This window comes from Typopeltis vanoorti, chromosome 1 (assembly GCF_054136105.1).
Source record: "Typopeltis vanoorti isolate ZY-2024b chromosome 1, IOZ_Tvanoo_1.0, whole genome shotgun sequence".
NCBI classification, from domain to species: Eukaryota; Metazoa; Arthropoda; class Arachnida; order Uropygi; family Thelyphonidae; genus Typopeltis; species Typopeltis vanoorti.
This window is the reverse complement of record NC_143549.1, coordinates 131,837,087-131,852,519: the sequence shown is the minus strand read 5'-3', so window position 1 is coordinate 131,852,519 and position 15,433 is coordinate 131,837,087. Positions and strand designations below refer to the sequence as shown.

Genomic DNA, 15,433 nt, shown 5'->3' with positions numbered 1-15,433 from the left:
CTTAGAGGACATAGGTCATCACTTATCATAAGCAGTACCCCACCACCACGCTTTCCCCTCCTATCCTGACGGAAAATGCTATACTCAGCGACTTCTATTGCTGTTATTATATCCCCTTCTGTCAACCACGTCTCAGTGATACCAATAATTTTTGGCTAGGCTGATGCTATCTGCGCCACCAATTCCTCTCCCTTATTCCGGATACTCCTGGCATTAGTATAAAGCATATAAATGCCATTTTTTCTATACCCAGCATTATCCCTTCTAGACTCCACTGGGCTCAGTGTTACCTGACATCGTCTCCCTTCTCCCAAGTATCCATTCCCACAAGAGGCCACCCCTGCTATCATCCTCCCTGGGACACACTGACTCTTTCAGAACAGCAATCTTTCCAGATGCCTACGTCCTTCCTCGTTCAAATGTAAACGGTCTCTCGCATACAATTCCTCTCTTTCCTCAAACGCACTCCAAGCATCCACATATAACAGTCCTCTCTTGTCACACATTCTTGCTATTATGCCATTCAATATCACCGCTCTCATGCTCAGCTCATCATTATCATACCTTGGCAACACACACACTATTTTTCCTCTCTCTGTCTTCTTCCGTACAGTCTCAAGCAAAAACCTCATATCTCTCGCTGCCCGACTTACATTACCACTCAAGTCATTCGTTCCTACCATCACAATCATCTCATCCACCCTTTCACCTCTCTTAATTGCCATAGCCACCCTTTCTATTGTTCCTCCTGGCAAACGCTCCTCACGCATCCTATCTTGAACACCACGGATCATTGAGTCGCCATACATTATACCTCTTACCATTCCCTCTCTCCTATTGTTTCCATTCTCTCCTCTTCTTTCATTCCCATAGGTCTCTCTCATTCCCTCTCCTCTACTGCTATTCTCTCTTCTAGCATTCCCATACCTCTCTCTCCTACTGTTTCCATTCTCTCCTCTTCTAGCACTCCCATACATCTCTCTCATTCCCTCTCTCCTACTATTTTCATTCTCTCCTCTTCTAGCACTCCCATACATCTCTCTCATTCCCTCTCTCCTACTGTTTCCATTTTCTCCACTTCTAGCACTTCCATATCCCTCTCTCATTCTGTCTCTCCTACCGTTTCCATTCTCTCCTCTTCTAGCACTTCCATATCTCTCTCTCATTCCGTCTCTCTTACTGTTTCCATCCTCTCGTCTGCTAGCATTCCCATACCTCTCTCTCATTCCCTCTCTTCTACTGTTTCCATTCTCTCCTCTTCTAGCACCCCCATACCTCTCACTCATACTCCCTAAATTCTCTCTCTCTCCTACTCTGATTCTCTTTGCATTTATCTCTTCCATTCTCCTAATCTTATCTTTCATACTTCTGCTCTCATTCACAAGACATTCCACCTCCTCTTTCAACTCATCTATCTCCCTCTGCAGGTCAGTCACTCTTAATCTAAATTCACTCTCCCAAACAAAACCATCTCCTAAACTTTCACAGTCACTCACACCTTCCACACTATCAACTATTATTTTCTCATTCATATATATCTTTTTTTCATTCTCTCCTATCACACTACTTGTCTTCCTACATTCATTCCCCGTTCCTGGAGCAACAAAGTCGGATATCGATATTTCTAATGCACTTATTTGAGTTTTTCCTCCATCTGCCTGCATTTTGCACATATACGCTCTCTGCTCTCTTTCACAAGCCACATATCTAATTCCCGAGACGCATACATGCCGCAAGTACTGCATGCCACAAAGTCCCTTATGATATTGCTAATAATTGAGTTCTTAAATGACGGAGGACTTGGCGATACGCCACTTGCGACTGCTGCTGAATCCGTCATCATTCCTTACTGCCGAGTAGTGTAATCGTTAATTATTCAATTAATAAATTCCGTTAAATAAATAGAAAAAAAGTACAAACAATTACAAGCAAAACAATACATTTAAGTACACTAAATAAAATGAAATCTAACTCAAGCATTGCCATCCACTACCCTCCAAGGGTATTAATCACCACATCTCACGGTCGACCTCTCCTCCAAAAAAAATATATGTGTATTCACGTTCATGCAATTCAAAATTCTGAATTGAAATGTTTTACACAACAGAAAAGAATGGTTCATGGTTTTTACAAGATTAATTCAGAGGAAATTTTTCAGAACAGGTCTGGTGATGGGAGAACTAGGGGCCATCCATGGAAACTGAACAAGAGTGTAGTTAGCAAGGGTGTTAGAACTAGGTTTTTTACTTAGAGAGTGGTGAATGAGTGGAATAAGTTGTCAGAGTTTGTTGTGGGTGCCATGACTGAAAATGAGTTCAAAGCAAAGTATGATAGATACTGTGCGAATGTCGAATAGTTGTTCTTTATATGAACAACTATTCGACAGTTGTTCTTTATATGATGTTTAGGGCCTCCCTCAATGAGTCTAAGGACTCCTTGGAGTTGCCCGTAATAATAATAATAAAAATAATAATAATAATACTTGGAAAAATGAATCAATTAGTCTCAGAAAACGGCACCTATCAACTTCTTAACAATAACACAACTAATTGGATAAAAAAGAAAACAGAAAAATTACTTAAATCAGTCACTTCTTAGCCCCTCTGAAATAGGAAAACATGAGAAAAAAAGCCTAGAAAACCCTGAAATCTTGAGATCATTAGCCCTTTCAAAAATAATGGAGGATGGACCCGACTCAATAAAGATCTACACAGATGGCTCCAAAAATCCAAATGACAATTCTGTGAGTGGCATACTCATCTATGGCTCTCATAATATAGAACTAAAAACAACTAACAGTATTGGATGCAACTCATACCATGCAGAATTAATAGCCATTAACACAGCACTGCAATATTTGGACGAACAAAACCCAAAGGAGTTTATATTTTTCACAGATTCCTTAGCAGCCCTTCAAGCTATTAAGAACTTCTACACTAGCCATCAAGAAATACTTAGAGACATAACAAAAAACATAAACAAACTACATAAGGATTCCGAAATAATCTTCCAATGGATCCCATTCCATGTGGGATTAAAGGGAAATGAAACTGCAGATGAAGTAGCAATGGCTGCAAAATCAAGTGATACCACAGATTTTGATCTTTTTAAAACCACCCATAAAGAAAACATAAAAAGAACCATTCTTCAGGACATGACTCATCACTCGTACTCAGCAGAAAATCCAGGAGCTACCATCAACTCCAAGTTTAATCGCAGTGCCACTACCATGATCTCTCGCCTCAAGACCGACCACACAAGACCAATCAAGTTTAGACATCACACTGGAAAAAAGGATTTAATAGTCAGTTTTTGACATCTCTCCCCTTTTCACAAATGTCCCAATCAATGATACAATTCTTCTTTTACCGGACAAATTTCTGCCTGATATCACAGTACCCTTTGCTCATGTACTACATTCTGGCTATTTTGTGTGGCAAAACACTTTCTACCTAGAAAAAGAAGGCACAGTCACGGGCTCACCATTATCACCCCCCCCATTGCCCCTTGCTTCCAATTGCTAACTTTTATATGGAAGCTCTTGAGCAACATGCTCTAAATTCCTTTACTTTAAAACCCAAAGTCTGGCTTAGATATATTGACAATGTTTTCGCTATCTGGTCCTATGGCTGCCAGACATTAGACACTTTCTTCATCCACCTAAACAAACAACATAAACACATACAATTCATAATTGAAATTGAAAGTCAGAACACACTTCCTTTTCTAGATTCACTTGTCGCACATATTCCTTCTGGCAGTCTTTACTTCACTGTTTACTGGAAGCCTACACATACTGGCAAATACATTCTTACTATCAATATATAAACTCTTACCACCGCTCAACACAAAAACTAGGTGTCACTAACACACTAAAAACAGGGCTCAGGGCTTTGAAGATTTGCTCTAGTGAACAAGAATAAAGATGAATTAAAAGTTATCAGCAATACCTTCCTGAAAAATGGCTGCAGCCAAAATACAATCAACAAAATTCTTCACAAGACCCCACTTAAAAAAAAAAAAAACAACTAGATTACAATAAAACTGTAACCATTCCATATATTAATGGGATAGCAGATAAAATAAACAGAATACTACAGAAATACAACCTTAATGCCACCTTTAAACCCCCCTGCAAAATTAAAGAACTTATTCAACTCATCCAGGGATACACTTCCTCCACTGGCCCACCTTGGAGTGTATACCGTATTCATTGCACCTGTAATCTACATTATATAGGGAAAACAGGATGAACAATTCTTATCTGAAAAAAGGAGCATAAACAGCACATTAAAGATAATAACTATGGTAAATGTAGCCTTTCTGATCATGCCCTGAATACTCTACATAGAATTGAATGGAAAGTCATCTGTTGTTTACATCACACCAAAACGTGGTATGAACGTAAATTTACAGAGACCTGTGAAATTTTTATCAATCACCCGAATCTTAACAATAATGATGGTCTAAAAATCACAAGAATATGGAAGGCATATATTCTATTCACATAACCTTTTAAGAGTTAATTATAAATAAGACTGCAAGTAATCCAGGATCTTAAGTCTAATCTAACAATTCTCATGTTAAATTAGGACACCACTTTTGCTGTGATAAAACTATCTGCATGAATTTGTTCTCTGACGATGTTATAAATACAATATAGCTTTGATGTAGGTTTTTTTTTTTTTTTCACTAGAGGCCAGGCCAGTAGAATAATGGTTGATCAAATCATTGTCTCTTTGGCATAATGTGTCATATGTAATATACTTGTCTCTGTGTGTGTGTGTGCGTGTGTGTGTGTGTGTGCGCGTGCGTGCATGCATGTATACTCCAGATGATGACCCTAATATGAAGGTCGAAACATCAGGAAATTAAAGTAATTAATTCTAACAGGTTATAGTGTCTATAATTTGTCTGAAATGAATTCTGGATTTAATGTCTTTCTCCCCTTTTTATCAAACTAAATATCTGATATTCTCATTTATTCTTAAGATCGGATGTAATTACTTATATACCTTGCTTACTCGTAATTATGTGTACAGATTGGAATCATCTGTACATATAATCAGGCACACGAATCTAGTTCATGATTATTTATTTATTACTTATTTACAGATATACCTGTGTTAAAAATAAACTATTATTTTAATGGCTAATATAGCCTACTTTCGTTTAGGAGTGCTCCTTTTTTCCCCTATTCCCTAAACATCTCTATTCCACAACATTTAAACAATAAAAAATGCAACAACCAAAAGAAAAACAGGATACAAAGTACAGGAAATTTCTTTCTTTTAAGGTTACACGGTGATCAGCACTCATATTTGTAGATTTAGGGACACAAAAACACACGTGTTGAACAGATTATTTTATTAATTACTAATAAAATAAAAATTTCGACCCCTATATCGAGATCATCATCGGAAGAATACAACTGTATAAGGAACAAAGCTACATGCTCATGCCCCGTATACCGGTAAACTAAATCTACGTAGTTAATAAATCCTTTTTCCTAGTCTGACCTCTAGTGATAAAAAAAAAAAAATATATATATATATATATATTCTATTAGCAAGGCTTATACGTTGGTCATACATAACTGGTAATTAGTTTACGGAATTAACAACGCATATAAAGTATATTAATTACATGTAACTTTAATAAATAACTTCTATATTTCGGCAACATCACGTTGCCATCTTCAGGAGCATAAAGATATGGTATGTGCATGCAGGCACTAACAAAAGCAAATGAGGAAGAAAGCAAGAAACTAATATTGTTCCTAAAGTCCTAATGGTGCCCTCTGGTGGGCTAATTTGGTTGACTTGGCAGTTGGACTGAAGTTCTCAAAATGTAAATCTCCCAAATTTGGAGTAGTTTCATGCACCCAAATTTGCTGAGGTTAGGAATGGTTTTTTAGAGCTGCTGAAGATTCCTTGAATAATCTTTCGTATTTAAACTTGCTGCGGTGTATTATTTTTGTTTTCTTCCAACAAATTCTATGGTGGGTATCTAAGGCATGGTCTGCCAGCCCAGAGCGGCTGTACTGGTGAAACCGGATGTAGTGTTTGTGTTCTGAAATCCTGATATTTGTTGTTCTGCCTGTTTGGCCAAAGTAGGACAATTTGCAGCTGCAAGGGACCTGGTATACACCAGGTAGGTCTAGGGGAAGTGGTTGGTCTTTGGTATTTATTAAAGTTACCTTTAATTAATATACTTTATATGCGTTGTTAATTCCTTAATTCCGTAAACTAATTACCAGTTTTATATATATATATATATATATATATATATATATATTATAAATAAATAAATACAACTACAATAAACTGCTAAAGTCCTCATGTATTAATATTCTTCTGGATAGTTCTGATTGTTATAAAATGATTTCTTTCAGTTGCTGTTGAATGTTCCAAACACTTCACCAGGTTGTCTTCTTGTAGGGGGATTTTTCTATGGCTAGTTTAGGTTGTTATACAAAATACAATGCACATGTAACATACCATACATAGGGGAAACAGGGTGAACTATCCCAATCAGACAAGATGAACACAAACGACACATTAAATACCTCCATTTTGGTAAAACTGGCCTTTCTGACCACGCACTCTAAACATACCACAGAATTGACTGGAAAAATACCAAGTCCCCTACACTGCACCAAAACCTGGTTTGAGAGAAAATTTAAAGAGTCATGTGAAATGCTCAAACACAACCCAAATCTCAACAAAAATGATGGCCTAACCATTTCAAGAATGTGGAAGACCCATCTACAACCTGTATAACAACCTAAACTAGCCTTAGAAAAATCCCACTACAAGAAGACAATCTGGTGAAGTGTTTGGAACATTCAACAGCAACTGAAAGAAATCATTTTATAACAATCAGAACTATCCAGAAGAATATTAATACATGAGGACTTTAGCAGTTTATTGTAGTTGTATTTATTTATTTATAATATATATATATATATATATAAATTACTTGGTATCTTTAACATATTTATACCCAAGGTAAAAATACTTCCTACATTTATATCTCCTCCAGAGATTTTTATATTTAATAAGGTTAAAACACCTTATGGTAACTTGTTTTGGCGAAATACTTACAAGCTCGGTATGACTAAATCTTGATATTTCTAGCCTAGCTCCCACTGACGAGACCTCAATAAAGGTCGAAACCGGTCTGGGTAGTGGCCCCTTGCCTTTAATACAAAACATCATATATCCCCTTCTTGGAGATGTGTTTTGGCATTAAGGGTAAATATTAAGATTAGTGATCGGAGCTTGTTCCACCTTTGCCACGAGTTGCCCTGATCCTGCACTACCTGTGGGATCAGATAGACTTGCATCAATTGCAGGCGCAAACTTGACTTTTAGTCTGTTTGTTTACTTGGGAAATGGAGTAAAACCAGGTTTAAAATTACTTGGTATCTTTAACATATATATATATATTATATATTTATTTTTTATATATATATTTAAATAAATATATATATTTATTTTTTTATTTTTTATTTTTTATTTTTATTTTTATCACTAGAGGTCAGTCTAGGAAAAAGGATTTATTAACTACGTAGATTTAGTTTACTGGTATACGGGGCGTGAGCATGTAGCTTGGTTCCTTATACAGTTGTATTCTTCCGATGATGACCTCGATATAGGGGTCGAAACATCAAGTTTTATTTTATTAGTAATTAATAAAATAATCTGTTCAACACGTGTGTTTTTGTGTCCCTAAATCTACAAATATGAGTACAGGAAAATCTGAGATATCAGTCCATGCCTTTGAACAAAAACATACCCCACAAATTGACAAGGCCATAATATTAGACATACAAGACAACGAAACAATGCTTAGAATATTGGAAACGATAGTCATAAAATATGATGAAAACTCGATAAACATCCACTGATCGTACATAATCTCCAAGAATTGGAAGCTCCATAACATAAAAATTAGGTCGCGACTCCAGCAAATAAGAGACAACACAAGTACACCAAAGACAGAAACACCTAACCGACATGACATAGCATCCACTTCCCCTATGAGTTCCAAAGACAACAGTGGTCGAAACGGCTCACACCCCATTACTCCCACCCCTGACTTTTTCCCTTAAATCCCTCCTATTCCCCCAAAAAATAATTTCTAGCTTCAGATCCTTCTCTCACCCCTCCTCCCAAATGCCCTCTCTACCCACCCTTAATAATAATAATAATATTATACTAATAATAATAATATAATAATAATATATAAAAAACCAGGTTTTTTTTTCAAATAATTCCCCCACATTACTTTACCCCCAACTTCCCCCCTCTTCCTTTAACAGTATATGAAGGCACATCGCTGGAATAAGGAGACAGAAAACAACATCCAAATAGATTTTTTCCAATTTTCTCCTATTTTTATTTTTCATATATTAGTTTTATAACATTTCAGTAATGCCCTGGAATTTGGGTGAAAAGCCAATGACTTAAAAAAAGAAAAAAAGGGTCACTCCTAAACGAATGGGCTATATTAGGCCATTAAAATAAGAGTTTACTTATTTAGTTTTATCCTTTTGCTTTATGTACTATATTTTTATTAAAGTTTTAAAAGCATAAGTAATGGTCAGATGGCCAGTTCCAGTATGATTCCTTCTGCTACTCTGTTCTGCTTAATCTTAGGCATTAACCAGTTTGTTTTGTTATGAGTGCTCTCTGTGCCCAACTTAATAAACAATTCTAGCTGAATACACAATATAATTTTTTATTTATTATCTGTTTCATAAATTAAAAAAAATATTTTTTTAAACCTAGATATATATATATATATATTTTTTTTTTTAAACTTATACCATGGTATTCGTGTGTAGAGGCTTAAGTGCTGTGAGGACATCATGTTGGAGGCTTAATGGATTTTTTACAACACTCAAAAAGAATTAAAATAGAATTTAATACTTCCTATATTTCGTCCTAGTCACTAGGACATCTACGGGGATTACAAACACAATTAATGTGACATGCACACACAAATCTTACAATACTAAGCCCAACCACGTGGGTGACACTAAAGTCCTATCTAGGTGGAGAGCCCTCTAAGGGCAGTAGTAGGTGGCCTGGAATGTAAGGTGGGACCTCTGGTGATGAGTGTTTCCCAAATCTTCGGAAGCTTAATGCAACCATATTTATTAAGATTTGGCTTGTTTCTGAGAGCTGCTGCTGCTTCTAAGAAAAGTCTCTCTTTCTTGAATTTGCTGTGGTGGAGCATGGTGGTTTTCTTCCATGATACTCTGTGGGTGGTGAATGCAGAAAGTCCTGTGAATGCAGACCAAGAATGGTCTTGGTCCTGTGAATGCAGAAGGTGTCAAAGTCTTGCAGGATGACTTAGATAAATTGGAGTTCTGGGCTAAGGAGAATGGATGTCATTTTAATGTGACAAAATGTAAGGTTATGTATTTTGGGATGAAAAGATTAGCAGCAGTATACCACATTGGTAGAACTGTACTCCAAGAGATTGATGAGGCCAGGGACTTGGGAGTGTTGGTGGATAGGGAGATGAAGTTTAGGGGGGGCACATTGCAAAAGTAGCTAAATCAGCTCATCAGCTCACTTGGTTGTTGATAAATACCTTGACGAACAGAGACAAGCAAGTTATTGTACCTCTGTACTGAGCCCTGATAAGATCTCATCTCGACTACTGTGCCCAGATTTGGTCGCCTCGGTTCCTTCTTGATGGGGAGAAGGTGGAGAGGATCCAGAGGCGAGTGACTTAGATGATAGCAGGTCTATGGAATGAACCATATGAGAACAGGTTGAAGATTTGTGGGTTGCAGAAACTAGTTGATAGGCGGAAAAGGGGAGATATGATTGAGACATTCAAATTGCTAAAAGGATTCTATAGGATTAATTCAGAGGATATTTTTGAGATCAGGACTGGTGGTGGGAGAACTAGGGGACACCTATGGAAGCTGGGCAAGAGTGTGGTTAGCAGGAGTGTTAGAGCTGGGTTCTTTACTTTTAGAGTGGTAAATGAGTGGAATAAGCTGCCAGAGTCTGTTGTGGGTGCTATAACAGTGAGCGAGTTCAAGGCAAGATATGATAGATATTGTGAGAATGTCGAATAGTTGTGTGGACATGATGTTTAGGGCCTCCCTCGATGAGTCTAAGGACTCCCTGGAGTAGCCCGAAATAATAATAATAATAATAAACTATAGCAAGCGGACAACAGGTTGTTACATCCATATCTGAAGCAAAACAGGAACAATGGATAAAGTTAATGAATGAAATAGATATAGGAAGGAGTAGCCAAAAAGCTTGGAGGCTACTTAGATGCCTCAGCAATGACCCAAACAAAATTTCGACACATTTTAATGTCTTAGCAAATCAAATAGCACACCAACTTCTTAAAAGTGGCAAACCTATAAATCCGATTTGAATACAAAAGACAGGACTTCAGAGGGAATATGGGAAAGAAACAAATATTTTCTTCAAACCTTTTACAATGGAAGAACTTAATAGGGCAATTAAAATTTGTAAGAAAGAAAAGCAGCAGGTCTGGATGAAGTTTGTATTGAGCAAATCAAGTAATTTGATCCTGCGACGAAAGAATGGATGCTGAATTTGTTCAACAATTGTATTGATACCTGCAAAATACCCAAAGTTTGGAGAAGAGTTAAGAGTTATTGCAGTTCTCAAACCAGGGAAAGATCCAAAAATTATAGATCTATTTCTCTATTGTGTTATATGTATAAGATTTTCGAGCAAATGATCCTCAAAAAACTAATGAGGATAATTGATCCACTCCTAATTCCTGAACAGGCTGGCTTCCGAGCTGGGAAAAGTTGTACATCACAAGTTCTTCAACTAACACAATGTATTGAGGATGATTTTGAGAACCGAAAATAACAGGGGTAGTTTTCATAGACTTAACTGCTGCTTACGACACCGCAACTTGTTAAATAAACTGTACAAAATGACGAAAAATTATAAGGTAACTCAATTAGTTAGAGGCCTGCTTCAGAATCAAAGACATTTTGTTGAATTTTAAGGACAACCTGGTTGTTAGAGGAATCAGAAGAACGGCCTCACTTAAGGCAGTGTCCTTGCCCCGATGCTTTTTAACATCTATACAAATGACCAGCCTCTCTCCAAAGATACAAAAAGTTTTATCTACGTTGATGATCGTGCCATTGCCACTCAGGCGGATCATTTTGAGAGTGTAGAACAAAAGCTTTCTGAAGCACTGATTGAACTTAGCCATTACTATAGTGAAAACCAGTTGAAATCTAATTCCCTAAAAACCCAAGTCTATGCTTTTCATGTAAAGAATAAACAGGCAACAAGGAAACTACAAATAACCTGCAAGAGCACTCACTTAGATCATTGTCCAACACCTAAATATTTAGGGGTAACTTTAGACCATGCTCTCACTTATGAAAAACATTGTATAAATACAAAACATAAAGTAACTACAAGGAATAGTATTCTCTGGAAACTATCCGGCACCACCTGGGGAACACAAGCTCAAACAATAAGGACCACTGCCTTGGCTCTATGTTACTCAGCTGCAGAATATGCAGGCCCTGTATGGTATAGATCCTGCCATGCTAGGCAGGTGGATGTCACCTTAAATAAGACATGTAGACTCGTTACTGGTTGTTTGAGACTGACACCTCGTGAAAAAACTATTGTTTTTTCAAAAATCTATTGTTTAGCTGGCATAGCACTTCCAGATGTTAGACGCGAGATGGTGGCTAGAAATGAGGGACTGAAGGCATCTGTGTCTACAGACCATCCTCTATTTGAATATCAGCCTGCCCATAAACTGTTAAAATCCAAGAAAAGTTTTCTTCATACCACTGAAAGCCTTACTCAACCAATCCAAAAATCAAGACTAGCCTCATGGAAGACAAGAAGCAATCACCTTACAGATTGGGTTTTACCATCTGAAAGTCTTCCACCAGGCCACAGAGAAAACTGGACTACCTGGAAAGCTTTAAATAGGCTGTAATGTAGTGTTTGAAGATCCAAGGATAATGTAAAAAAGTGGGGACTCTCTCATGTGAATCATCCGTATGCAAACATAGGGGAGGAGCAAACTATGCTCACCTCTTGAACTTTAGGTTATGTCTCTTTAGCTGTACAATGGACGATTTGATTAATGTGACACCTAACGCTTGTGATCTGGCCAATGGGCAGCAAAAATTTGATGGACCTTCTAGTGTACTTTTATCTAGTGTATTTATGATGTAAATTGTGTTGTCTTACTTTCCTTCTTAATTCCAATATACGAGGGCTGTTCAATAAGTAATAAGACTAATTTTACTATCGCGAAACCACTCATCACAATATTAATTTCTGTGGAATAAAGAAATGTTGCTGTCTGTATTAACAAAAGAGGTTGATAGATGGCGTATATGGGCTGATGTGCCAGAGTGTCACGTGAATAAACGCAAGCTTGTTTCGGCGCACCCACGAGCTGCGGCCAGTCGTCGAAATGGAAGCGTCCTTGGAATAGCATTATGCGATTAAATTTTGTGTGCGTTTGCAAAAATCAGCATCGGACACTTTTAACATGATATGCGAAGCTTTCCACGATGAAGCAATGTCGAGGGCAAGTGTTTTTGCTGGCATAAAACTTTTAAGGAAGGAAGGCAAAATGTGGAAGATCTTGAATGTGAGGGAAGACCTTCAACGTCCATCACAGAGACAATGATCAACACAGCAGCGATTATCATCAAGGAGGATCGCAGAATTACAGTATGCTAGTTGCATGTTATTCTGAATATTTTTGTGCAAAGTGTTCATCAATCATGGCTGAACATTTGCAGCTGAAACATGTTTGCGCCCAATGGATTCCCAAACTCTTGACACCAGAGCAAATGCAGCATTGAGTGGATGTGTGCACAGAATGGAAAGAAAGACTGGAACAAGAAGGCGACAACTTCTTAAAACACATCATTACAGCAGATGAAGCTTGGTTGTATCACTATGACCCTACAATGAAACAATAAAGCAGTGAATGGAAGCATCCATCTTCGCCCACCCCCAATAAAGCAAAACCCGTAAAATCGGCTGGTAAAGTTATGACCATAATGTTTTTTGATACGAAGGCATTGTTTACCAACACGCTGTAGAACCCAGGAATACTGTAAACGGCTCATACTATGCGGATGTTTTACAGACAATGGTACAGCACGTCAAGAGGAAGCGTCTATTGCTGAAGAATGGCTTCTTATTGCACCACGATAATGCAAGGCCACATATTGCTGGTTGTGTAGTGGGCGTTTTGCAGAAGAACAACATAGATATCCTACCACACCCTCCATACAGTCCTTATCTCGCACCGTGCGATTTCTGGCTGTTTCCTCAGCTCAAGAAACCACTAAGAGGCTGCCATTTCGAAAGCAACAAAGCATGTGTGAAAGTTGCGGAGGCGGTTTTGAAAGAACTTTCAAAAAACGTACTTTCACATGTGTTTAAGAAGTGGACGCAACTTTGGGACAAATGCATTGCGTCTCACGGTAGTTACTTCGAAAAAGACCATGTAAATGATGACGATTAAAGGTAATCTGTTGTCTGTAATAAGTTATAAATATAGTCTTATAACTTATTGAACAGCCTACGTATAATCAATTATTTTTTGTAAATTTATATGTATTTGAACTATGTTGCTTCTGACTCGAATAAAGTAAAGTAAATTAGCATATTAATATTTACTAAAATAAAGAGCCAAAAGGCTTAATTCGGCGATGCAAAATGCAAAGTGGATATTAAATTAAATCCAACATAATTTCAGAGCTGAATACAGAAGCTATAAAAGTTTCATATTGAAACTATAAAAGTTTAGTATTTGACCAGAGAGTATGAAGTATAATAAAATATGTTTACACGTAAGTAGAGTAGCAGAAGAAATCACATTGTAAGTACTTCTTTAACTGTTATCAACATTATTGTATTATATTTTAGAGCAATATTTGCTTTGTTAGTGATGTTCCGGATGTTATGGATGGACATAAACAACGTGTATTTGCTGCATGTTATCATCCGATAATTCCTCATGAGCTTATTACAGGGGGATGGGATGGTACTGTCCAGGTATGTAATGCTTATATATTTCCCTTGAAATAAATTTTTATGCATTTGTATTGCTTTTGATTTCAGTAATACTCTATGCTTTATTCTACCACTCAGTATAGTTATTATTATTATTATGCGGGTATCTCCACAGAGTCAAAAGACTCATTGCAAGAGACCCACACTAGCCATTACTGACACAATACTTGTCTTACTCCCTCCTTAGACTCATTCGATGTCAGCGAATGAGTCTAAGGAGGGAGACCTTAGGCAATTCAATTCATTTCTAAGGAGGGAGACCTAAGACCTAAGGAGGGAGTCTAAGGCAATTCATTTCACTCATTCACTACTTTCCAAGCAAAAAAAATCTAGTCTGTACACCCCTTACTAACTACACTCTTACACAACTTCGAAGGTTGATCTCTTGTTTTATTCCCTACTCATTATGTACTGAAAAATTTCTTACTTGTGAATCTTATAGAATCCCTCAGTAACTTCTCCCACAATGAGTCTACTGACTCCATGGAGATACCGGTAATAATAACTTAAGTTTCTATCATGTTCCCCTATCTTCCACCTGTCCACTAAACAGCAACCCACACATCCTTTGATATATTCTCATAGGGAATTTCTACAAACCTATCACTAGCTTGGTCACTCATCTCTAAATCTTCTCTACCACATTCTGATCCCCAAGAAACGCAGGTGACCAAATCTGTGCACCGTAGTTGAGATGCATGCAAATCATAGCTTTATAAATAATAATCTCCATGTCTTTACTTCAATGTGTTCTTCAACATCTGAGAAATCCTTTAAGCTATTTTGCTAACTTTTGCAATATGCCCCATTAATATTGTTTTGAGTTGTAAATAAAATGAAATGCATATCTTGCATCTAATGAAGTGAATGAGTGTAAAGAAGAATGAAATGTAATAAATTGCATTGTTGTATTCTTTGCCATAAATGTTATTTGATGACAGTTGTTTTTGATGAAATTAGTGACTTTGCCACTAATACAGTTTTATTCATATCATGTCATTTTAATATTTGCATTTTTATATATGGTCAGAAGTCTGGTCATTCAGTGATTAAACAAGTTTATTAGATCTTCATATTTCCCACTTCGCCAGCAAAGGTTGGGCGATTGGTAGAGCCTCTGCTACTAATGGCTCACGCAAAAAAAAAAGTTAAGGAAGTTTGAGTGTGGACAATCATTCAATGCTGTTGGCACACTCTCCCTTGATGAGTCTTTGGACTCCCTGGAGGTGTCACATAATAATAATAATAATAATAATAATATTTGTCTAAACATTTCTTTCGTTATCATCTGTAGGTAAAAAAAATTGAATATCAGAGCATGATACCAAATAGTGAAATAG

The 15,433-nt window shown here is 37.1% G+C and overlaps 1 protein-coding gene across 1 annotated transcript in view; it reads left to right on the top strand.

Moving 5' to 3' along the window:
• LOC150110432 (striatin-3-like) overlaps nt 1-15,433 on the top strand; it is a 239,480-nt gene that overhangs the window by 47,426 nt on the left and 176,621 nt on the right. The window contains exon 5 of the mRNA XM_090398285.1: nt 13,967-14,075. Coding sequence (XP_090254411.1) covers nt 13,967-14,075 — 109 coding nt within the window. The remainder of the gene's footprint in view (nt 1-13,966; nt 14,076-15,433) is intronic.